The following is a 25,240-nucleotide window of genomic DNA, read 5'->3' as shown; positions in this document are numbered from 1 at the left end:
TTGTGAACTTGAAGTTCCTTACCTCTTTTAGAAATCTGGAGCAAATCTAGAGATTTCCCTTTACGATGCAAGCAGAGGAATAAGCAGAAAGTTGCCTGCCACAAAGAGGGACTGGCTTCCCTCCTCCAGAAAGCTGTTCGGAAACTACAAGTTGGTCTTTTTAATTGAGTTTCAGAATCTTCTCTTGATTATATGACACAATAATAGTGGTTTTCCAATTCATCTGTGTAATATTGTTTTTTCATTGTGGTGGTTACTTTTGTCGAAGGGGAAGGGCTACTGCCTTAGACAAATGGGAGAAAAGCAGAAAACTCCTCATGCACTGGCTACCTAAATAGGAAATTCCAAGTCCTGACAAACATTTACATCATGAAGGTGATGGCTGCCAATCAAGGCTTATCCAAGTTCAATGCAGTTTAGTAACCCTGGCCTTGATGGTAAAGTGGATAACTTCTCCATGCAATCCTCAAGTCCTAGTATCCCAAGAAATGTTTGCCATCACAATGAAAGGAACAGCGGGAGGAGGTAGCAGGTATCTTTCTTTCTTGGTTCCTCCTTTTGAAAAGGGCAGTATTTTCAGACTTAAAGTAACTGGCTGGCTCCTATGGGGTGGGGTTGAAACCCTCCAGGCCGCGGGAGGAGGTTCGGGGGGTGGGGGTTCCTGCCAAAGCATGCCCTTCCCCCAGCTGCAGGATCTCGCAGCCATTGGCCAAAGCCAGGCTGGAGGATGGAAGTCATCCTCAAGGGCTTCCAACTCTCCGGACTGAGCGGGATTCCTGGCCTTGGCATAAAGGGTCGAGTGGATTCATTCGGGGAGCGATGCATTCCAAGAATGCTTCTGTGGTTGGCAACGAGTGGAAAAATCAAGGATAACAAATATTCTGAGGAAACCTAATAGGTACCAGGATCGCAGGACTCAAACAAACAAGGTGACAACGACTTAAAGTACGAGGTAACTGGATCTCGATGAGGGTGAGCGCACACTGCCCAGGGCAGGGGCTTCGATCCTTTTCCCGGCCCGCCTCCTACCTTTTCTCTCCTGGGCTGACACCCGGACGGGAGCGGCCGCGTTTACTGACAAGGGGGCTCGGTGGAGAGGGCGGGCGGAGTCCTGTGCTCGCCTGAATCCAAACAAAACACCTCGCAAGCCTACGTTTAGAAAGCGATACCGAACACCACACTCACGTTTAAAAAAAAAAAAAAAACGGCGCTGTTCGCAGAGAAGATGAGAACGAAAACATTTCCCGGCTGGAAAATTACTGATCACAAACTAAGGGGGAGTGGGGGAGGGGAAGCAGTTACAAGACTGAAATAACGACCGCCGTTTCCTCTTCTCTACCCTGTGGGCAGGCACGGCTGCCGCGAGCTCCGTGTGCCCTTTTCGGGAATCGGGGTCCCAGCGCACCGTTCCACTTTCTGGCACGGGGACACTTTCCAGCTAAGTCCCTTTCGGTGGGTTTGACCGCTCAGAGCCTAAGCCAAGGGAGAGAGTTGCCGTTTGACCTTTACCTCGCCATTTCACCTCTCTCTGACTCAGTTTTCTCATCCATAAAGTGGAAAGGAGAGCTGCGTGCCTTGCAAAGTGCTTTGAGATTCCACCTTGAAAGGTGTCCCCACGCCTCACGCCCTTCTCCTCTCCCCCAACCTCACAAAGTGAATCTTGAGCCCTTTCACTCCCTTCCTCGCTCCTTCAAATATCAAAACTGTAGCTCCATTTCCAATTCCGGCCTCTTTCCGCCCTTTCCAGGCGGGGAACACCCCTCCGGCCTTCTCAGGCTCCCGGTCCCAGCCACGCAGCGCTGGGCACCCGCCTCCTCTCTGTTCCCCCACCCCCATCCGGCAGAAGAGCCCGCGAAGAACCGTGCGAGGCAAGGCCAAGCGCCCGCACTGGAGCTCGGGCCCTAGAGCCGCGGTCCTGAGTGCGTATAAGAGGGACCCGGGCTGGAGGAGTCACGCGGATAATTGCGCTCTTCTCTAGAGCGCAGACAGCTCGACGAGCGCGTCCCGGGACGGGGGTGGGGGCGCGTTACCGTCCCCCTTCGCCCCTACCGGCCTTCTCGACCGTGGGCTTCGAACCCAAGGAGCCGCCCGTGGCGACACCGACCGTCCTGGTCTCGCGGCGACCAGACCCGCGCCCCGTACCCAGAGCCCCACGCCGGGCCCGCTGCCGCCACCGCCGCCGGCGTCAGCGCGGCTCCTGCCCGCCAGCTGCCGGGCTGGCGTCACAGCCCGCCGGGCCCCGCCCGCGCCCCTCCCTCCTCCCCGCCCCCACGTGCGCCGAGTTTGTTTATTTAGCTGCCACGGCAACGCGCGGGGGGGCCGCGGGGGGGAGGAGAGAAGAAAGGGAGGGGGCGGGGCCTGGCGGCGGGCCCCAGCACACAGCGGGTAGGAGGCGGGGGGGAGGGCGGGAGCCAAGAAGTTATAAGTAAGGAGCGCGCCGGCGGGCGCCGGCAGTTCCCCGGCCCGAGAGAACGAGCGCGGCTGCGGGCGCGCGGGGAGCAGAGGCGGTGGCGGGCGGCGGCGGCACCGGGAGCCGCCAAGTGCCCCTCCCCGCCCCTCCGGCCCCCCACCCAGCCACCCGCCCGCGGCCAGCGCCCATGGCCGCGAGCGGCCCGCGCAGCCCCCCGGACTCCGCGCCCCGCGCCGCCGCCCAGTCCGCAGATCCGCGCCACCGCGGCCAGTCTCACCTGGCGGCGCCGCCCGCCAGCCACCCCGGCCACAGCCCCAGCGCCCACGGCGATAGCCGCGGCGACCGCGACAGCGGTGGCGGACGCTGCTGAGTCGAAGAGAGCGCAACCCGGCCACCGGACCTACTTCTACTCGCCTTGCTGATTGTCTGTTTTTATGAGTTTACAACTTTTCTAAGAACTTTTGTATACAAAGGAACTTTTTTTTAACACATCTCCCTTTTATATTTAACCCAAAGAAGAAGGATCTCGGGCAATTTGGGGTTTTTGGTTTTGGCTTCGTTTCTAAGTCTTTTTCCCCCCCCCTCTTCGTTGGCTTTGGGGTTCGGGTACCCCACTGCTTCGGACTCCCGAGGATCTTCTGGGGCCCCACATTAATGAGGTAGGTGCGGCGCGGGGTGCAGGGAGGGGTGAGTGCCGGTGGGACGCGCCGGAGTGGCAGTCGAGAGTGGCCCCTGACTCCTGCCTCTGTGCTCCCCACCCGGCCCGCAGGCAGCCACCTGGCGAGTCTGACATGGCTGTCAGCGACGCACTGCTCCCGTCCTTCTCCACGTTCGCGTCCGGCCCGGCGGGAAGGGAGAAGACACTGCGTCCAGCAGGTGCCCCGAATAACGTGAGTGTTGCTCCGGGCCTTTGGAATCCTCCGGTGGGCTTATGTGGGTGGGGTGGGGACGGGCGGAGCCCTGGGGTCACCGAGAACCACCGGACGACGGGGAGGAGTGGCCACCGCACGGGCTCCGCAGCCTTCCCGGGATGGCTTCCGCGCCCTTGTCTCAGCTGTACATGCGTGTGGTCCCGACGCTGTGGAGCGGCCGGGGGTGCACACCGGGTCCACACATATCCCGGAGCGTGCAAGCGGCAGGGCGGGAGGTGTCTGTGTACCCAGACGCTGGCTGGGCCAGAGTGAGCTTGGCGCGTAGGCGTCCCCCTGGCGAGGGCGCACCGAGAGAGCCTCGGTGTCCCAATTCCGGGGCGGCGGGAGCGTCCCCAGGATCTGGCGGGGGAGGGACCCAGGCTGGCGAGCCGCGGCGCTGGCTAACACGCAATCGGGCCGACACAACATAACATCCTCCATATCGACGCACTGCCTCTCCTCGGACCCGGGTGTGGGCCATGACTGCAGCGCTGGCACCCGTAGTCCCCGGGCGCTTCCTGCCTGCCCAGTCCCCGTGTCTAGGCGGTGTAGGCGCGGCGGGCCCACCACTACATTGGGTGACGGTCAGGGACAGCACTGACGGTCTCTCTCGCGTCCCGTCCCCGCAGCGCTGGCGGGAGGAGCTCTCCCACATGAAGCGACTTCCCCCGGTGCTTCCCGGCCGCCCCTACGACCTGGCGGCGGCGACCGTGGCCACCGACCTGGAGAGTGGCGGAGTCGGCGCGGCTTGCGGCAGCAGCAACCCGGCTCTCTTACCCCGGAGGGAGACGGAGGAGTTCAATGATCTCCTGGACCTGGACTTTATCCTCTCCAACTCGCTGTCCCATCAGGAGTCAGTGGCCGCCACCGTGTCCTCGTCGGCATCAGCCTCGTCCTCGTCCTCCCCGTCGAGCAGCGGTCCTGCCAGTGCGCCCTCCACCTGCAGTTTCAGCTATCCAATCCGGGCCGGGGGCGACCCGGGCGTGGCGCCGGGCAGCACGGGCGGCGGCCTCCTCTACGGCCGGGAGTCTGCACCCCCTCCGACAGCTCCCTTCAACCTGGCGGACATCAACGACGTGAGCCCCTCCGGCGGCTTCGTGGCCGAGCTCCTGCGGCCCGAATTGGACCCAGTGTACATTCCGCCGCAGCAGCCGCAGCCGCCAGGTGGCGGGCTGATGGGCAAGTTTGTGTTGAAGGCGTCGCTGAGTGCCCCTGGCAGCGAGTACGGCAGCCCGTCGGTCATCAGTGTTAGCAAAGGCAGCCCGGACGGCAGCCACCCGGTGGTGGTGGCGCCCTACAGCGGCGGGCCGCCGCGCATGTGCCCCAAGATCAAGCAAGAGGCTGTCTCTTCGTGTACCGTCGGTCGGTCCCTAGATGCCCACTTAGGCACTGGACCCCCTCTCAGCAATGGCCACCGGCCGCCTGCGCACGACTTTCCCTTGGGGCGGCAGCTCCCCAGCAGGACTACCCCGACCCTGGGTGCCGAGGAACTGCTGAGCAGCAGGGACTGTCATCCTGCCCTGCCGCTACCCCCGGGCTTCCATCCCCACCCGGGGCCCAACTACCCTCCCTTCCTGCCCGACCAGTTGCAGCCGCAGGTCCCACCGCTCCATTACCAAGGTCAGTCCCAGGGATTCATATTTGGGGCTGGGGAGCCCTGCCCCGGCGGGGCACACGGGATGACGCTGACCCCACCTTCTTCACCCCTAGAGCTCATGCCACCCGGTTCCTGCATGCCGGAGGAGCCCAAGCCAAAGAGGGGGAGAAGGTCGTGGCCCCGGAAAAGGACGGCCACTCACACTTGTGATTACGCAGGCTGCGGCAAAACTTACACGAAGAGTTCTCATCTCAAGGCACACCTGCGAACCCACACAGGTAGGAGGCCAGAAGCCGCGGAAAGGAGGGGGGCTGGTGTCCAGCCTCATCGGCTGACTACGGACACTCCTCAGGGCCTCCCTTGGGATGTGGGGCGCAGTCTATCTCCTCCATCTCCTGGATCACAGGAGAGAAAGCAAACCGGCGCCTACTATTTTGCTCAGGAGCCTTTTGCTGGGCGGATGGTATCAGTGCTTGAAAATGCAGTTTTGTTAGGCCTTTGAAAGGCAGGGAGATTCCAGGCTGCATGTGGGCCTCTTCTAGCTTGAGCAAACCATTGCCCTTGTAATCAAGAAATTATACTTTGCAAAAAAAAAAAAAAGAAAAGAAAAGAAATTATACTTCGCAGTGCAAAAACATGGTATTTTTTTAAATCAGTTTTTTTTTAAATCAGTTTTTTTGTTTTCTAGGCTATTTTTATTGATTTTTTTCCTTTCCCAGTTTCACCCCTCCCCCTTTCTAGTCTTAACAATTAGGTTTTATTTAAATCCCAAGAACTTAATGGTTAGGCTTGCTGAGATTCTGGTTTAAGATTGTCGCCGCAGAGAATTTGTTTGTGGATGTAAGTAGGTATATAAGGTCACTAAGGCATAGCAGTCATGAATAATGTTGGTACAGGAAAAGTAGCCTCCTGTCACTTTTTAGAACCAATTATAGTGGGACAGGATATTACTGATTTGTACTAGGAGAGGCACTATAGCAGCCATAATTTCTAAATCCATTTCCTCCGCAGCGATATCTTAGCTCAGAAGAATGAAAACGTTAGTCCAACAGAAGTATAGGTTTAAGTGGTCTTTGTTTTCTGTGATAAGGTATCTAACTTCCCCTAAAAAAAAAACAAGAGCAAAAAATTTCTGTATTCCTGCTTTACGATCTAAAGTTTAATCTGGCCTTAAGAGGTATAAAGATGTTCCTGGATCCTTTCGGAATGGGGTGCTTGGGGAGTTGGTTGAATGTTTGGCCTCTAGCTTAAAAAAATGGCCAGTTCTTAATTCTTTCACAATCGCTTCCAGTGGCTTTATTTTCCTTTTCCAGGTGAGAAACCTTACCACTGTGACTGGGACGGCTGTGGGTGGAAGTTTGCCCGCTCAGATGAACTCACCAGGCACTACCGCAAACACACCGGGCACCGCCCCTTCCAGTGCCAGAAGTGCGACCGGGCATTTTCGAGGTCGGACCACCTCGCCTTACACATGAAGAGGCACTTTTAAATCCCCAAACAGTGGATATGACCCACACTGCCAGACGAGCATTCAGTATTTTTTACCTTTCACACTGTCTTCCCGGTGAGGGGAAGAACGCAGCTGGAAAGCACTACAATCATGGTCAAGTTCCCAACAAGTCAACTTGTGAATGGATAATCAGGAGACCTGAGGAAACCAAATGACAAAGAACAGATGGGGTCTGTGACTGGATCTTCTATCATTCCAATTCTAAATCCAACTTGAATATATATTCCTGGACTTACAAAACGCCAAGGGGGTGACTGGAAGTTGTGGATATCAGGGTATAAATTAGATCCGTGAGTTGGGGGGAGGGGAAGACCAGAATCCCTTGAATTGTTTCGATGCAATATAAGCATAAAGATCACCTTGTATTCTCTTTGCCTTCTAAAAGCCATTATTACGATCTTAGAAGAAGAGGAAGAAATTCAGGTACAGAAAATGTGTTTTAATAGCCTAAACGATGGTGCTTGGTGAGTCTTGGTTCTAAAGGTACCAAATGAGGCCAAAGTTCTCAAACTGCTGCATACTTTGACAAGGAAAATCTATTTTTGTCTTCCGATCTACGTTTATGACCTAAGTCAGGTAAATACACCTGGTTTACTTTAACCTTTTTATGCAGACAGTCTGTTATGCACTGTGGTTTCAGATGTGCAATAATTTGTACAATGGTTTATTCCCAAGTATGCCTTAAGCAGAACAAATGTTTTTTTCTATATAGTTCCTTGCCTTAATAAATATGTAATATAAATTTAAGCAAACTTCTATTTTGTATATTTGTAAACTACAAAGTAAAAAAATGAACATTTTGTGGAGTTTGTATTTTGCATACTCAAGGTGAGAATTAAGTTTTAAATAAACCTATAATATTTTATCTGAACACTGTTTTTGGTTTTTGGTTTTCCCCTTGAAAAGCACATAACAGAAACTGCAGTTTAAACCCAGTGGGTAGGCATGTGAAAAGCACACCAAAAAGCCAACTTTATCTCGACAGATTAAAAGAAGACTTTTTAAAGACTAAAACTTACCTGGTTCAGGTTCCTCTTTCAAATGTACTTTAAAAAGTGCATGAAAGCAGTTTCCCTACCTATGAACTTCCAGGTAGAAAACGGCTCAATAATTCTTCACTTTGCTCAGTTTAATATAAGAGTAGTTATACACGTTCACATTTTAAAAGATCTTTATGGTTTGTCTTTAAAATTAAATGAAAATATAAAAATCTCTCTTTCGAGGCCTGCCCTTGCACTCAGAACAATTTATGTAACAAAAGAACCTCCCCACAGCGGAAAACCCCAAAGAACGCGGTTCCACAGTGCCCTCCTGAGGATTAAAGGATTCACTTACGCTTTGTGTAACAGATGCAGTACTTTTAGTTATAGCCCCCAAAGAAGGCAGAACCAAAGTTTCTAGCAGATTTTTAAAACTTCTTCAGTCCTCTGAAGACAAGCCAGCCCCATTGTTTCAGCTGACTGAAACTAAAGAGGCAAAAATGACTCAGTCACAAAACCAAGTGTAAAGTAAATTTTAAATGGTGTTTTTGTAAGTTGGTAGCATATTTCTCAAATTATTAAAGCTTAAAACTTTTTTGCGGTGGATACCCAAGAATCTGAAGTTCATTTGTGGCTGTCACAAAATGGAAAAAGCATTTGTGACACTTGTTGACACTATTTGTAATGGTAATGTGGGTGACTAATTAACATTGTCAAGCGGACAGAAGCTGACTGGCATTTTCTTTAGACTGCTTATTACCTATCCATTATAGCTAGTGTTCAGAGGTGTGTTTGCACTGTGGGTACATTTTATAAATGGAATGAAAAACAGAAATTCATAAGAGGCTCATGGTGGATCAACAGAAAGTATTTTCCTTGGCTTTTAAGAGTCCAACATGACTGGAAAACGTGGCATGTGTCTTAGCTTAAAAGAAAACAGGTGCATCAATAGGATGGAATTTTATGTGGCCAAGAGCATATTCAAAGCATATTTAATGACATGAAAAATGCTCATGGTATGTTAAGTGGAAAAAGCAGGATATAGGACTATAAACAGTATGATTCCAATTGTTTAAGTTCAAATGTGTGTGTGCATTGAAGGAGAGAGAGAAGCAATCGAAAATTAAGAGAAAAGACTGGAAGGAAACACCAAAATATTAATACTGGTTTTCTCAGATTAAATTTTCTAGTTTCCAAATATTCTCAAATAAGTGTCTATTTTAAATGGAGAAACTCTTTAAAAAGAGTACTGGTGCAATTAAAAGCTATTTATTTTAAAAAGCGCAATTAAAGCTATTTAAACAAAAAGCCTACATTCTAATACATTTTTTTTTTTTAATTAAATTGTGGTTCCTGCTCTTGGAACCCACCTTTCTCTTATACAGAGGTTTCTGGCACATAGTTTGTGTATGGAAAGTGTTTATCAAAAAGTTCCACCGTTTTCATTTTCACTAAGTGCCTATCATCTCAGGTAGAAGAAACGTCATTCATAAAATATCAAGACATTTTAAATGTATTCAAATTTTTCTGATGTCATAGGGAAACATCACTTGCATTAACTTTTTCTAACCTGAATAAGAAAGCTTCGGTGTCTAAAATGAGGAAGATTTTCCAAAAATGTAACAGGACAAAACTATTCAAGATGCACAAATAGCTAAACTATTTACTTTAGTACCTATCAGTTCTGAGCTCCTAGGTGTACTGTCATTACTGCATAACAGAGCCGTTTATACTGTATAATAAAGAGTACCTAATAATTGAGATGCCTGCTTATTACATTTTTCTCATGACATTTAATTTGTATGTCCTAGATTTTAACTTGTGCGCACACACACACAGGATTAACAACAGTGTTTCCTACACATCAACAGACTTTCAGTCTCTCTCTTTTCCAACAAAGTGCCTTTTCCAACAAAATATTCTTTCAACCTGAGAACCTGTTTGACTCCTACTGTCTTGTTTGGGTTTGTTAAAACAAAACAGGAACCTTCACCATCTCAAGTAGGATAGTTGGGGATTAATCCTCTTCCTTTCAAAAACTGTTCCAGTTTTTAGAAATAAGCAATGTTATTTCATATTTGGAGATTCACGATTTTTACATATAATTTCTTTACATATAAGAAAGTCCAGGTAAGTCAGTCCTTATGCTATGGAAGCAAGTCTGCAGGGAAAATACTAAAACAAGCCGTGGTGGTACCCGCTGTACTTTGATCTATGGGAATATCTAAATTTAGCAGCCTATGTACCCACCTGTTCTATGATACGTTCTGGCTTCTGAAGCTCCATTCAGCACAATAAGAATTTGTAGTCCTTATTCTCTCTCTTTCTCCCCACCTTCACCCTTCTCCCTCTCTTATAAAACGCATAGACACCATCCAGACCTACACAAACCTTTTTTGTGTATTTATTAGTTTGTCATTTTATTTATTATTGTATATTAACCTTTTATGTATTTTATTTCTTCGTCTTTTCTTAGCACCTTTTACACGCTATTGTATAGTGACATGTTTTTATAGCGATAAGCTGAAGCTATGTACTTCCTAAAGGTCGTTTATGAAACTATCATTCACTGTTCACATGCAGAGTACTCAGTCAATAATATTTCATACAAAACCACCAAGAACCCTCTACATAATGAATGCTGTGGAATATATCACGGAATGTTCTACCTGTGAAAATGCAGAGAATACAGTTGCAATCAGAATGCTGTATAAAGTTTTTTTTTTTCACATTAAGTGAAACTAAAATGAAAGTTGAGAACAGACACCCTTTGGAAAGCTTTACCTTAAACAAAAAAGTAAATTTTGAGTAAATTTCTCACCGTCTCCTAAAAAACTAACAAATTCTTAAATCCTTCTGAAGTAACTAGGGGTTCAATGCCCTGGTCACAGTCAAAACACAAAGGAAACCAACTGCTAAAATGTTAGCATAAACACAGAAAATCTTTCAGGCTGGTCTCTAGGCTACCATAGCCAGCTGACTTAGTTGAGGGGGAGGAAGTGCATGGGGTAGGAATATCAGTCAAATTGCTTCTCTGGAAATATGAACATAGGGAGCCTATCTTTTTAATTGTTTTCCACGATGCCAGTGCTATAATATCACTTTTTCAAATTGCTTCAGTCTTCTCAACACCCTAAATGAGTCAGCATGTTGCAGCCCGTCTTCCCAAATGTCCTGTGCCACTTGTTCTTAAAGGAAAAGGAGGAAATAAATAGAAATCTAATTTAATAGCAATGACAGGAAATAAATTCACACTTCCAGAATCCCTTTGACATCTGAGTATACCTCCTAGAACATTTTTCATTGATACAACCCAATAATTATAATGATATCCCAGAGTATGAGGGCCATTTGCTATCCTTTTGTGTTTCTTTTCATGTCTATGTTACATGTTATCATTTAAACAGAATAAGAAATGAGAAGTAGCTCTTTATGGAGAGATAGATAAACAGACGGATAGATGAAGCCACAGGTGGAGATTTGACAATTATCTAAAATCAATTAGGGCAAACAGTCAACCATGTCCAGTCCAAGGTATCTGAGGCCAGGAGGTTGAGTGGGGTTACAACACCTATCTCACCTATAATATTTGAATCTGTACTAACTGGCACTAAATAACATATTACTGAATGGTGGTCAGATCATCATGACACAAAGCCAATGCACTCAGGCACTTTACCCTGCATACCCTCTTAAAAGCTAAAATGGATAAATAACTTTACAGGGAAATAGAAGGAACTCTTAGATACACTTGCTGAAAGCCAAGGAAATATGTGAATTGGTGCAAACCATAAGCAGAGTCTCTTAGACATGACACATGGAAAGGATTTTTTCAGTAAAGACAAGCATACCTCTTTGCTGATCGGGTCACTTTTTGCTAGTGTATAGTCACCCCTTACTTCTGCACAACTCTGTGAGGTCTATGAAGCATTTACACACTCCATTACCTCAATTAAGCCTCACAACAAAAGGTAGGGGTGGGATTTCCCTCTCTCATCCCCATTTTATGGACGAGGAAACCGAGGTTCCCTTCACAGATTAGTGTTTTGTTTTTGTTTCTCATTCTTGCTGACATACTCAAAGCATTTCTCTTCTAATGCTTTTGTCCTCAGTCTGCTGGGCAAGTAGGGCTACAGGCAAATGGATACACCCCAATTCAGAAGGGTTTACTAACATCCAGGTTCTTCCAGTAAACCTGTTTAGGAGTCAAAAGCCCCAGACTTTCTGTCTCCCAATTAATGTGCTATTTCCTTTGTCAAGGTAGACAAGATGGGGAAGTTTCCTGCAGAAGTTTTCTGAGCTGGTCACTATGCCATGAATATGATCTATACTTTTAGTTTGAGGTGGAAGAAAAGCAACTGTTTCTGTCCCGGCACATAGCTCTCCTGGTCAAACAGATCTGGTCAAGCCCCTCCCCTACTCATTACCTTCCCAAGGTCCCTAGGGCCTAGTGGATAAAGAGTTAAATTGTGGCCCCCAGCTATCTGTCCAGTATCATCTCCTTAAGTACCCAATCACACCTTAAGTGTACCAGCCATGCAAAACTACTCTGGACCCCCCAACGCACTATGCCTGCTTCAGCCTTTGAGCCTTTGCTGGCAGATGTTGGTCTCTGCTGCTTCTGGAAAGATCCATACTCCCCTGACAAGCACTTATATATCCTTCATAGCGAGTTCTTAATAAGCCCTCCCACCCCCTCGATCTAGATTTTTCATTAAAATCATATCCTGGACTTCCCTGGTGGCGCAGTGGTTAAGAATCTGCCTGCCAGTGCAGGGGACATGGGTTCCAGCCCTGGTCCGGGAAGATCCCACATGCCGCGGAGCAACTAAGCCCATGCGCCACAACTACTGAAGCCTGCGCGCCTAGAGCCCGTGAAACACAACTACTGAGTCCACGTGCCACAACTACTGAAGCCCAAGTGCCTAGAGCCCGTGCTCCGCAGCAAGAGAAGCCACTGCAATGAGAAGCCCGCGCATCGCAACGAAGAGTAGCCCCCGCTCACTACAACTGGAGAAAGCCTGCGTGCAGCAACAAAGACCCAAGGCAGCCAAAAATAAATAAATAAATTAATTAATTGTAAAAAATCATATCCATATAGATTATAAGATTTTATGCACACCACTATATATAAAGTAACCAACAAGGACCCATTCTATAGCACAGGGAACTATATCTATATCTTGTAATAACCTATAATGGAAAAGGATCTAAAAAAGAATATATATACATGTATATATATCACACATACAAACGTATATATATATATATATAATGTGTATATATATAACTGAATCACTTTGCTGTATACCTGAAACTAACACAACATTGTAAATCAACTATATTTCAATAAGAATTTAAAAAAAAAAGACTTTACGGGTTTGGCTCCCCCAACAGACACGAGCTCCTGAAGGTTACTGGGAGCTTTCCTTCTTTGCCCTTGAATACCCACAGTTACTGGATTTAATTGAATACAACTAATCATTTATTGAATATTTAGCCCAAATCCTGGCATTTCTTTTTAGAGGACTCCTCCTTGCCTGGTGATTTTCGGCATTGATTCTGGAAAGAATTTTGTTCATATGGGCGGGGGTTGATGTGTATTAGGGGAGGCAGATGGGTGTCAGGTGACCCACTGGAAGCAGTTAGGGGACAACTGGGCATGGCCTTCAGGAAGCCAGAATTTGGGAAAAGGAAATATTTTATTCTTCCCTTTGGAAAACCCATTGTGCCTCCCACAAAGGGCAAAAATATAAGTGTACTGTGAACATATGACAAACTATGAAGTTTTTTGTTTTTGTTTTTGAAAAAAACACACTTTAAAAGCTTAAAGAAGGCACTTTCCATTCTAGGATCCTGGGTGGGCTAGTCTGTCCGAATGAGGAAGGGTCACCTATTCTTCTTCAAGTTTGCTGCTCTTCAAGCTTGAGACTCTCCTTGCTGCTTGGATGACAGTAATTTTCTGACTTCTGAACATGTCTAAACTGTTCTAGAAAACTGACTCTAGAAAACTGCATGGAATTGACAAATGCCCCTGCCTTTGAGGCATTGTTACCGCCTCACAGAGGAATGAGTAACAGATTGCAGGCACTGAAAGCTATAAAATTACACAGGCTGTCTGAGCAGGAAAGGGTCTTCAAGACCTTTTAACTCAAGGAAAAAACTGAGGCCGGGATAAAAGACTGGACTTGCCCAAGGTCACATCAGGTGGGGATCTGAACACCAGCCAGGGCCTAGGTCTTGCTTAACAAGCCAACGGCTGATGGCTCTATCCTGAGAACCCAAGGGAACATTAGAGGCTAATACAGATTTTTTTAAGACACATGCAAAAGGATGGTTTTGAAAGGAAAGTTCTAAATTCAATGTGATGTTGTGCTCTGATGTCCAAAAAAGTGTTTCATTGATCTCTATTGTGCTTCTATTAGAGTATTGTGTTACCAGCTAAAACAAGGACTATTCACTTACTATGGTGCCCCTCTAGGGAAAACATAAGAAAAAATGTAAAAATATAATTCTGGCTTTGTTCTGCTTTCTATTTCCATGCAACTTCATTCAAACATATATAATCTGTTGAACACCTACCTTAACAGCAACTGTGCAAAGAGTGACAGAACCGAAAATGAATAAGAATATATAAATATGCCTGTCTACAGATATTTTTTTCCTAATGCAATTGCTCTGCTAAGGGTATAAAGTGTAAGTTAAATGAAAATCAGCATCCTAACTCAGTAAAACTTGTTTACCTCTCTTGGAAAAGTGATCGGATAGTTCTTTGAGAGACTCAACCACTTTGACTACAACCACATGAGCCATTTTTTTTCCCTTCAGTTTTCTTGATTGCTTATTATTTCAGATACCTCCAACTTGTTTATCAGGCGCATGTCAAAGCATGTTAAAACGCGTTATTCAGGTTCAGCGTGAAGGATTTAGCCTTATTTGACAAGATATCACAAACTTCTGTTGAAATGAATGATTCAAGTAAATTGGAGCTTAACCTGCAAACCCAGGTAACTTGTGTTTCTATAGATTGGAGATTGCATAGCTAGACGGGGGAACAACCTGATTTTGCTTTAAGCACAATTAACTTTACGGCTAGGCAGCATAACTGACTTCATAGGCTATTTCGGTGCCTGGTGCCGAAGCTTGTAGAAAAAGGGGAGGCTTTGGGATCCTAAGGGATTCTTTGCATTAAAGACTTTGTTAGGCAAAGCCACTCTGGCATGGGAGTCTGATTTGCAATTTGTGCCTTTGTAAAAGGATTGAGATCCCTATTGTTTAATGTTTGGATCTCAATTTGCATTTGGAAGCACATGACCTCTTCTAGATTTAGAGTTTTTTATTTTCATTTTCTTGTTCTGATATACAATCAGTACTGCCTGTGAAAAAATTGATAAAACTGCACGGCCAAATGTTTGCACTGATTAAGGAAGTCAGGTAGATTGGTTTTCTCTGTGAATGGTGGAGTCTACCTGGGCTCCAGCAGTAGTGAGCCAGTAATCTATTTAGCAACTGACAAATAACTCATAGGTATAGGTAAACAAACATTTTCATTTATTATTTCCTTAATTAGAATGCATGGCACTTTGTTAAAAAACAAAAACAAAAAAAAACATCACTACAGAGGTCTGACCAGACAGTGGATCTACAAAATGAACTGAAAGAAAAAAATCCTCTGACCACCTCAGGACATATCTGAATACATCCATCCAATGTCTTCCTTTATAAAGAAAGGTTTGAGAAAAATTATTTTAGGTTTGTGATAACAAAATTCTCAGCTGTACATGATATTTAACTACCTGTCCTTTGGTAAACAATTTTTAACATTTGCTTTGACAGTGTTCCCAGATTGGCCACATAAAACTTGGAATAGAAATTGCATGAGGAGGGACTTCCCTGGTGGCACAGTGGTAAAGAATCCGCCTGCCAATGCAGGGGACGCGGGTTCGAGCCTTGATCCGGGAAGATCCCACATGCTGCGGAGCAACTAGGCCCGTGTGCCAGAACTATTGAAGCCTGCATGCCTAGAGCCCGTGCTCCTCAACAAGAGAAGCCACTGCAATGAGAAGCTCTTGCACAGCAACAAAGAGTAGCCCCAACTAGAGAAAGCCCAATCACAGCAACAAAGACCCAACGCAGCCAAAAATAAATAAATGAATAAATAAATAAATTTGTATATAAAAAAAAAGAAATTGTGTGAGGAGGAACAATTTCTTAGATTGTGGGTTTAGGAAGCATGGTTTATTTGTTTTCTTTTTAACTCTTCAGTGTCTTCATCCTTTGTCTTTGCCATTGACCACAAGAAAACATATCTTGCATGTTTGGAGGAAGGTCCTGGGAACTAGTTGAGCAAGCTGGAGGTAGAAGGAAAGCATTCACATTCATGGAGCACCTATGGCATGTCAAGGACTTTCCTAGATGTTAAGGGATTTGTGATTACGCCCATTTTGTGGTGGAGAAGACTGAGGCCCAGAGGAGGCAAGTGACTTACCCAAGGTCACACAGCTGTGATGGGAAGCCAGATCTACCTACCCGATTCCTAAGCTCAGGCTCTTTCTGCCACATCATGTCACCTCCCAGGTAAACTCAAGTTAACTTCATTAGGGGGTTTTTCTGTTCCTCACCTCCTTGGAATGTGTTTGTTTTTTAAACTAAACAGGGCTAAATTTGGTGCACAGGAAGCTATAAGGACAAGACTGACCTAATCTACCCTTCTTTCTAATAGAAACAAGTAATCTTATCTGTCATTCCATTAAAATACACCACATTCTTCTGTGCTCCAGTTTGGATAATGACTCAAGAAAAGGCAGTCCATTTCTGCATTATAGCACCACCACAGCCTCTATAAAATCATCAAAAATAAATAAGCCATGCTTTTCTTCCTGGGTATTTCATTCACCGATTCCAAAGTACTTCACACATGTATTCATTCTATTAGAATAAAGAACTAGCAGCCCTTTTGATAGTTGGGCCAACTGGAGGTTAGCCTAACAGAGTATCTTTTGCTGAAGACTGTACACTCTGAGGCCCCCTTGAATGGAGAATGCCCAAGAGGAAGTCAGCCAAAAGGAGTGGCACGCTGGAGTGCTGTACTTTGAGCCCACATTCTCAGCCACATCCCATGGGAAACACTCCCTCTCTGCCATCTTCCAAAACGCTCTGCCAACATTCTCCTAATGTTCCCAGTATCTGAAGATAATCCATTTTCCCCTAAACAGGACCTCAACCTAAAATAGATCTGGGTCTGTGCCTCGGGGAATGGACAAGTGACTCAGAGGACCATTTCAGATCTTGGAAGCAGGGAAGTCTCTTCAGAGCACGGGAGCACAGTCTGGGAGCTGGTTAGTACTCAAGGAACAAATGAATGACAGAGCCAGAAGGAGTTCCAAGAAACATTTCACCTGAAGTTTCCTTTGCACTCACGAAGAATCTGAGGCCCCCAAGTCTCCCGCAGTTATGCCGCTGCAGAACCTAATTCCAGCCTAAGACTTTTCCAGACCCTTCTCAGCCTGTATCAGGCCATAGGCTGACTTGCTAAGCAAGACCCAGAGGTCCCCAAACCTTTTTATTTTTTGGCTGCGCGGCATGTGGGATCCTAGTTCTCCGACCACAGATGGGACCCGTGCACCCTGCAGTGGAAGCACGGAGTCCTAACCATTGGACCGCCAGGGAATTCCCAAGAGGTCCCCAAACCTTAAGTGTTGATGGTAAATGGACAGATTTTTAAAGTGTGTGATTCAGCATCCAGGGTGGCAGAAGGAAAAAGAGTCTCAACTAAAAAAATGTGTTGATTTGGCACATTTCCTACATTTGGGTTTTGTTTTGTTCCTGTTTTATTTTTCTCCTTTAGCTAATTCATATCATCTGAGTTAGGTTTACATATAAATCTTTCTGTCCAGCAGTACGGCATTGGTTAAGTAAGCCCTAGTTCTCCTTAGAAAGGACTACCATGCTCCATTAAAATTATCTGGTAGGGACTTCCCTGATGGCGCAGTGGTTAAGAATCCGCCTGCCAATGCAGGGGACACAGGTTCGAGCCCTGGTCCGGGAAGATCCCACATGCCGCGGAGCAGCTAAGCCCGTGCGTCAAAACTACTGAGCCGGCGCTGTAGAGCCCGCGAGCCACAACTAGAGAAAGCCAGTGTGCAGCAACGAAGACCCAATACAGCCAAAAATACATAAATAAAATAAATAAATTAAAAAATTATCTGGTAAACAATAATAAATAAGGGCTAACCTTTATTAAGGTTTACTACATGCTGTCCCTATACTCAGCATTTGACATGTATTTTTCTCATTTAGTCCCCTCAATAACCCTATGAGGCAGACATTATTATTCTCCACATTTTAAGGATGAGGATCTGAGGCAAAGAGAGCTTAGGGAACCTGCCAGGAATCACAAAACCAGTGAGTGGTGAAGCTGGAATTAAACCGGATTCTACCCAGTCCCAAGCTCTCGAGCCATATACTCTTTATATGCAGAAGAATGTTCAGGAGAAGTTAACTGGAGGGGGAGACACCTATATAGTACGATCCAACTTGGTAAAAATATATCTACGCTTATGCGTTTGGGGGTATATTTGCATTGCGACAGTTATAGAAGGACTGCTCAGATGGCAGTTCTTTGGAGCAGCCTTCTCTGACCATACTAAAAGAGCCCTCCCATTCTGTCCCTGCTATTATCTTTTAATGTGCTTGATTTTTCCTCAGGGCACGTAGCATTACCTGAGATGTAACATATACCAGATACATTTACTGTCTAGCTCCCCTATAGAAGGAGGGGTAACAATGCCTAACAAACTGCCTGGCATGCAGTAAGTGCTTAATATTTGTTGACTCGAACAAATGTACTAAACCCTTAATTTTTTTTGTTTGTTTTTTCTCCTCATTTTTTAATTCCACCAGGTCACAATGGTAGCTCTGAAACTAACATATGCACCTTTTATTATTTGGCAAATATTTCTCCAACAGATATAAGATTATTTTTGTTGTTGTTTTTTGTTTTTTTTAAACATCTTTATTGGAGTATAATTGCTTTACAATGGTGTGTTAGTTTCTGCTTTATAAAAAAGTGAATCAGTTATACATATACATATGTCCCCATATCTCTTCCCTCTTTTGTCTTCCTCCCTCCCTCCCACCCTCCCTATCCCACCCCTCTAGGTGGTCACAAAGCACCTAGCTGATCTGCCTGTGCTATGGGGCTGCTTCCCACTAGCTATCTATTTTACATTTGTAAACCCTTAATGTTGATGGTTTTTTTCTCTCTCTTGCTGTCAAACAGAAACAATTTAGATTCTTGATACTTAAATGGATTTTATTTTATTTTTTTATGTTTCCTCTGAAATCCTATGAGTAAAAAAGAAAAAAAAAAGCACATTCCAAGTAAAGGGTAGGAACCTAAAATGGTTTACTTGAAAATGCAAAATGATCTCCTCCATGCTGGACACACACTTTCTCAAGAGCAGAAAGTTCTTTGCAGAAGAGGAGACCATTGGAAATCCACTTAGGTGAACTCGCCTTGAGTCAAATGAGATTCATTAATGTTTCAACTGCTAATCCATTTAGTGTCCTATTCACCCAGATGACTTTTCAGAGCATCCCTCTGGTGGTTTTAGAAAGAAAACCCTTCCAAGTCACTAGGCTCAATTGAGCAACAGCAAAAGACAATTGACTGCAGATGAAGGGATTGATCGAAGTGTTTGGGATGAATGGAAGACCACCTATCTGGCCCGTGTGAAAATGAAAGGAACATTTGAAATGAGCTGATATGAGTTGGGCAGGTTTTATCCCCAAAATAAAGTCTCTCCTTTCTCCTCTAAAAAGGATTAGGCCTGTGAATGGGAGTCTTGTCTTCAAGTCCCATGGCCTTGACCTTCCTTTGTATTGTTCTACTCACGTTAAACCACGGGTGGTAGTGGTTTGTGATTTTTTTCATTCTCAGCCATGTCCTTCTGAAAGGGGACTTTTACCCCATCAGCAGCTTCAAGAACCATCTACAAGTCAGGAGCACAGTATCCCTGCATTCCAGGCAGAGGAGGGGGCTGCTTTGGCTCGCTTCCTTCCTCTTCCCCAAACAGAATCCAGCTCCTATATAAAATTCATAAATTCTTGGCAGGAAAGAAATCCTCCCATTGGAAGGAACAGATGTTCTACAAGTAACTTTTGCCATCATGACTCTGTTCCTAATATCATAGTTTTAAAGTGTGGGGGGATGTTAATTTTTTTTTTAAATGTCAACATGTTCTGGGCAGCTTTTCCATCTCCATCTGTGGCATACACATCACCAATCCTCCCACCGCCCCTTTTTAAATTTCCAGAGACTAGTTGGGAATTGGAAAGATATTAAAAAGTGAAAGCGGAAAATTCAATTCAACAAGTATGTTAATATATAACCTAATGCAAAGTAATATGATATTTCCCTCCCAGTTGTAAATCTCAGATACATTCTTTTTCTCCTTGTCTTAGACCTTGGAGGGGTCTGCAAGACTTTTAACCGGCAAAATGACCAATTAACAGTCAGGGGTTATTACTGGTAATAGAATTCCTTGAGAGTAACCTATTCATAACATTCCCTTTCTAAAGAAAGCCTCAATTGGGGCTTCAAATTCAGGAGGCTACCAGGCCATTTTCACTTTGTTATCACCTCGTTAAAGTGCCCACCTTAAATGCCTGTATCGCAGGTGACCGCGGAGAAGGGTCACGGTCGGTGGCTGCCTCTTACCTCGCCTGGAAATAACTGGAAAGCGTGACCCCACCTCGGTCCGAGGCGGGGTCCCCTCCCCAGGGACAGCGATGCCCTCTTGCAGCTGCTTTGGCGAGGGCCAGAGCGCCTGCTGGATGTGGCCTGGCCCCAAACACGCCCGACCACGTTTGGGTTCAAAGTCAGAATTCGGTGAGCGGACTGGGTGGAGTGTGGAATCCGCAGGGCAGAAGGAGAGGAAGGTGACAGCGTGGGCGGGGTGGGGAAGCAGCGGCCCGACATTAAAATGTGCCGGCTATCCTCCCGCCGCTCTCGGTTCGGGTTTCCTCTTTCTCTGCCCAGTCGGAGCCAGTCGGGTCTAAATCCCCAGATCCCCAGCGGGCCCGTGCCGGGACCGCCCGCGTCCACCCCGGAAGACGAGGTCCCTGCAAACTTTCCGTGCGCAAGTGGAGGTGTGAGTGAGTGCGCGTACGGCAGGGCGCCAGGGGGTGTCCTTGTGGACCCCGATCGGCTTCGTTGGCATCCCCCGCGGGAAGGTTGGTCCGCGCTGGGGGGCCGGGTCTGGCGGGGGCCGAGGTAGGGGCGAGAGAGGCGCACGAGGGTGCGGCTGCCCCAGGGCGTCCGTAGCTGGAGGCAGGCGTAGCGCAGCGCGCGGTCTGCAGTGCCCCCAGCCGGCCGGCCCGGCTCAGGACGGCACCCGGCCGCAGGTCCCGGAGCCGCGCCGTGCCGCACCTCTGCGTGCGAGACTCGCCCCTCTTCCTCCCTGCTGAGGCTGACCAAGTGTTACGAAATTTAAAATCAAGTCGAGGTGGATTCTCAGCCTGGTTCTGTCACTTACTGGCTTCCTGCTCCCGGGAGCTCTGGACGTCTGCCTCCCTTTGGCTAATGTGCATAATATACCAGACAAAGTATATGAAATAGAGAGCGTGCCATCAAGTGCCTGGTATATAGTAAGTACTAGGTAAATGGCGATCACCACCACCACCATCATCGTCATCATCATTAGCTGGCTAGGCTTTGGAAGGGGGTCTCACTGACGTCTCTGCTCTTCTATGGCGGGTCTGAGGGGAGGACAGGGAGAGATGGTTTCTGCCTCCCCTCTGAAGTGGAGAAGGAACCTAAGTACCCAGCTGGGGGCCAGCCTTGCTGTGCCTTCAACTCCACCTGTAACTGTGGACTCAGCCGTCCTCTCTTTGAACTCATATCCTCATTGCAGAACAGGAATAATCATACCCAACTCACAGACTTGTTGCAAGACAAGAAATGCAGAGCTCCTGGTACATAGTCGGTGCTCAGAAAGCCTCACCCCTCCAAGCCTTCCCCGTGGCCCCCAGCCAGCAGGTCCCAGGACGCCTGTACCTGCAGCACATGGTAGGTGCAGTGCAAGCCCCTTTCCCCTACGTACTAGCAGTCCGCCTGCGCAGTCTCTTTCCTAACACACGGTAGGTGCTCAGTGCAAGCCCCGCCCACCCCCAGCTATCAGTCACTATGCCATTTATTGAGTCCTTACTCTGTACCTCTTCTATCCTCGTCTGACTGGGACAGCTTGGGCTGCAGGAGGCTTTAACTCTGAGGTCCTCCTCTTTCACGTCCCCTGGAAACCCTCTCCCCAAGAAGCCTCAGATCCCTTCTGGAAATTAGTAGTGTTGGAAATAATAAGAACACACACCCCTGATCTTGGAGTAATGGAATGTACAGTCAGAGGACCTGGCTGTCAAGAGCAGCCCTGCCAGTTCCTGTCTTTATCCTGTAAACTCTCTGAACCTCAGTAACCTCAGCTTTTAAAAATGAGGCGGGGCTTCCCTGGTGGCGCAGTGGTTGAGAATCCGCCTGCCAATGCAGGGGACACAGGTTCAAGCCCTGGTCTGGGAAGATCCCACATGCCGCAGAGCAACTAGGCCCGTGCGCCACAATTACTGAGCCTGCGCGTCTGGAGCCTGTGCTCTGCAACAAGAGAGGCCGCGATAGTGAGAGGCCCGCGCACCGCGATGAAGAGTGGCCCCCACTTGCCACAACTAGAGAAAGCCCTCACACAGAAACGAAGACCCAACACAGCCATAAATAAATAAATAAATAAATAAAATTTAAAAAATGAGGCAATAACACCTTCTGGGGTGGATCAGTGTGAGGGTCAATGGATACATGTGTATAAAAGCACCAAGCACGAGCTTCCCTGGTGACCCAGTGGTTGGGAGTCCACCTGCCAACGCATGGGACATGGGTTCGAGCCCTGGTCCGGGAAGATCCCACATGCCGCAGCGCAACTAAGTCCGTGTGCCACAACTACTGAGCCTGTGCTCTAGAGCCTGCGAGCCACAACTACTAAAGCCCGCACTGCAACAGGAGAAGCCGCTGCAACGGGTTGCCCGCGCACCACAGCTAGGGGTACCCCAGCTTGCCGCAGCTGGTTAGGGCCCACACACAGCAGAGAGGACCCAACACAGCCAAAAATAAATAAGTAAAAAAAAAAAAGCACCAAGCACACAGTAAATATTCAGTAAATGCTAATTTATTATTTGTTTCAAGCGCAAAGCAGGCGCCCAGTGAATATTTGTTGGACTGAACTGGGCTTTACCCTTTGCTGAGTTCTACATCTGCGAAAGCTTCCCTTCGAGCTTTCTCCCCGTCCTTGGCCTTGTCAAACGTCATGTCCTGTGACTTGCTGCTTGTGACCTCTTTCTAGAGGTTGGTACTTTGCATATAGGAAGAGTGATGGATCTTTCCAGAGTTCAAAGCCTAGTATTGCTGAGATAAAATTCAACATGGAAATCTCATATTATTGTTTTGTTTTTTGTGGCCAGTGTGCCTTTATCTGGGAGATGAGGGTAGAGCATTATTTAAAAGTCATCCTGAGGGGAATTCCCTGGTGGCACAGTGGTTAAGAATCCGCCTGCCAATGCAGGGGACACGGGTTCGAGCCCTGGTCCAGGAAGATCCCACATGCTGCAGAGCAACTAAGCCCATGCGCCATAACTACTGAGCCTGCACTCCAGAGCCCGCGAGCCACAACTACTGAGCCCACGTGCCACAACTACTGAAGTCTGCGCGCCTACAGCCCATGCTCCGCAACAAAGAGAAGCCATCGTAATGAGAAGCCTGCCCACCGCAACGAAGAGTAGCCCCCGCTAGCCGCGACTAGAGAAAGCCCGAGCGCAGCAACGAAGACCCAACGCAGCCATAAATAAATAAATAAAAGTAACAATTAAGAAAAAGAAGTCATCCTGAATTATCTGAGCGTTTGTGTAACCATATTTTCTGCCAGCCATTCACATGTGATTGATTTTGTGGGACTGTGTGATAAGATGCCAGCAACTTCAGGGTCCTGTCCTTGTGACTTCTCTAGCTCTTCAATATGACAAACTCCAAATGGGAAAACAAACAAACCAGTGTCCAATCTTTAAATGGGCCTTAGCAGTCACAGGGCATTTCTGTGTCCGTTACATCCATATAATCCTCAGTACAGCCCATTTTCCAGATGAACCTCGTTGAGGCAGATGACTGACTCAGTGCTCCTTTCTATGACACAGACTTGCCTCTGAGTCCTGCCTCATCTCCATGCTGCTCTCCCAGGCTATGACGCGGGGTTTTCACTGGCCATCTGAACAAGCGTTCTTAGAGACACTTTAGAAATGCTAGGACATGAACTTTATTAATACAGAGCACTAAACAAATTAGAGAGTTTCCCCATATTATGACAAGGTATGCGACAGCTGTTACTTTACCACAACTATTCATTATGGGGCTGTTTGTTTAAAGGTTACCCTGGTGGCTTGGGGACAGTGCCTTTTGCTCTCTGACTCACAGGAAGCAAAAATAAGTTACTATCAGGTGATGGTCATACTTAGAAGCCAAGCTAATAATGAGAAGGTTTGTCATCCCCAGGAGTAGGGTGGTTAGCTTAACTTTTCAAACTGTTAAGTGCCAGGCAGTTCAAAATTTAAGATTTTCTTTGTGTCATACTTGGTTTTTGAAAACCTATTCAAACATTTGCTGAGTAATTCCAGTGTGCCAATTTCTGTGCTTGGCAACACACAAAGGGATATTCTGTGGTCTCTGTCATCCAGTGTATCACAGTCCAGAAGGAAAGATGCATATATGAAGTGCATCCAATAGTCACCTCATCTGTGAAGTGAGGATAATCACAGTACCTGCTTCCTGGGGGCTTATGAGGCCAGGCCATGGAAAGCACAGGTGAGAAGCAGTTGCTGAGACCCCAACCCAAGGCAGGCTCTTATATACATAGAGGTTGTATTAGCCCCATTTTCAGACAAAAAAATTGAGGCTCTGAGAGTGGAAGAGATTTGCTGGTTCACAGCTCAGCCAGGATTCAGATTCAAAGATTTAATTCAAAGCAACTTTGTATTTCCCTTCCAGGCCAGGGCAACTCCTCAAAGAGCCTTTGCAGAGCCTTCTCTTTTACTGGTCTCCGTATACTGTGGAAATTAAAGGTTGCCCAAGTGTTTGCTAGCTCTTTGGCTTATGAGATTTCTTGACCACGTCAAATGCATTCCCTGTCCTCCACTCTATTTCAGTTTTCCACAGAGAAGTATGCCTTCCCGTCTCTATTTGTATTTATCCTGGAAGTTTACATGCAACGACTTTCTTCACTCCCTCCCAAAAGGATGAATTTTATTTAGTACACAAATATATCAGGGATCTCACGTTCTTTGAGGACAAGTTTTTTTATATGTTTGTTTTCTTATTCAGCTTTATTGAGGTATTATTGTATACCCCCAAACTGCTTTTCTTCTTTTCAAAAATTTTTATTTATTATTTATTTGGCTGCATTGGGTCTTAGTTGCAGCACGTGGGCTCTTCATTGTGGCTAGAGGGCTCTCTAATTGTGGTGCGTGGGCTCCAGAGCGCAGGGGCTCAGTAGTTGCGGCATGCTGAGCCCACGGCATGTGGGATCTTAGTTCCCCAACCAGGGATCGAACGCACGTCCCCTGCATTGGCAGGCGGATTCTTAACCACTGGACCAACAGGGAAATCCCTGCATTTGTTTAATGTGTACAATTTGATGAGTTTGGACATATGCATGCACCCGTGATTCCACCTCCACAGTGAAAGTCATAAACATATCCATCACCTCTAAAAGTTTCCTTGTGTCCCTTTGTGTTTGTGTGTGTGTG

The 25,240-nt window shown here is 46.7% G+C and overlaps 1 protein-coding gene across 2 annotated transcripts; it reads left to right on the top strand.

Annotated features, from left to right (window-relative positions):
• Positions 1–2,440: 2,440 nt before the first annotated feature.
• On the top strand, positions 2,441–7,293 carry KLF4 (KLF transcription factor 4). Of its 2 annotated transcripts, XM_007178249.2 has the most exons (5): positions 2,442–3,069; positions 3,180–3,300; positions 3,951–4,941; positions 5,032–5,196; positions 6,232–7,293. In XM_007178249.2, exons 1-5 carry the CDS (start codon positions 3,065–3,067, stop codon positions 6,405–6,407), a joined length of 1,458 nt encoding a protein of 485 aa, XP_007178311.2. In that variant the 5' UTR covers positions 2,442–3,064; the 3' UTR covers positions 6,408–7,293. The 2 variants fall into 2 exon arrangements, with proteins under 2 accessions (XP_057405332.1, XP_007178311.2); XM_057549349.1 differs by having other exon boundaries at positions 2,441–3,069; positions 3,951–5,196.
• The last annotated feature ends 17,947 nt before the right edge of the window (positions 7,294–25,240 follow it).

The sequence above is a fragment of the Balaenoptera acutorostrata genome, chromosome 6, assembly GCF_949987535.1.
Source record: "Balaenoptera acutorostrata chromosome 6, mBalAcu1.1, whole genome shotgun sequence".
In the NCBI taxonomy this organism is placed as follows: Eukaryota; Metazoa; Chordata; class Mammalia; order Artiodactyla; family Balaenopteridae; genus Balaenoptera; species Balaenoptera acutorostrata.
The sequence above is the reverse complement of the archived record's forward strand: the minus strand, read 5'-3'. Positions and strand labels throughout refer to the sequence as shown.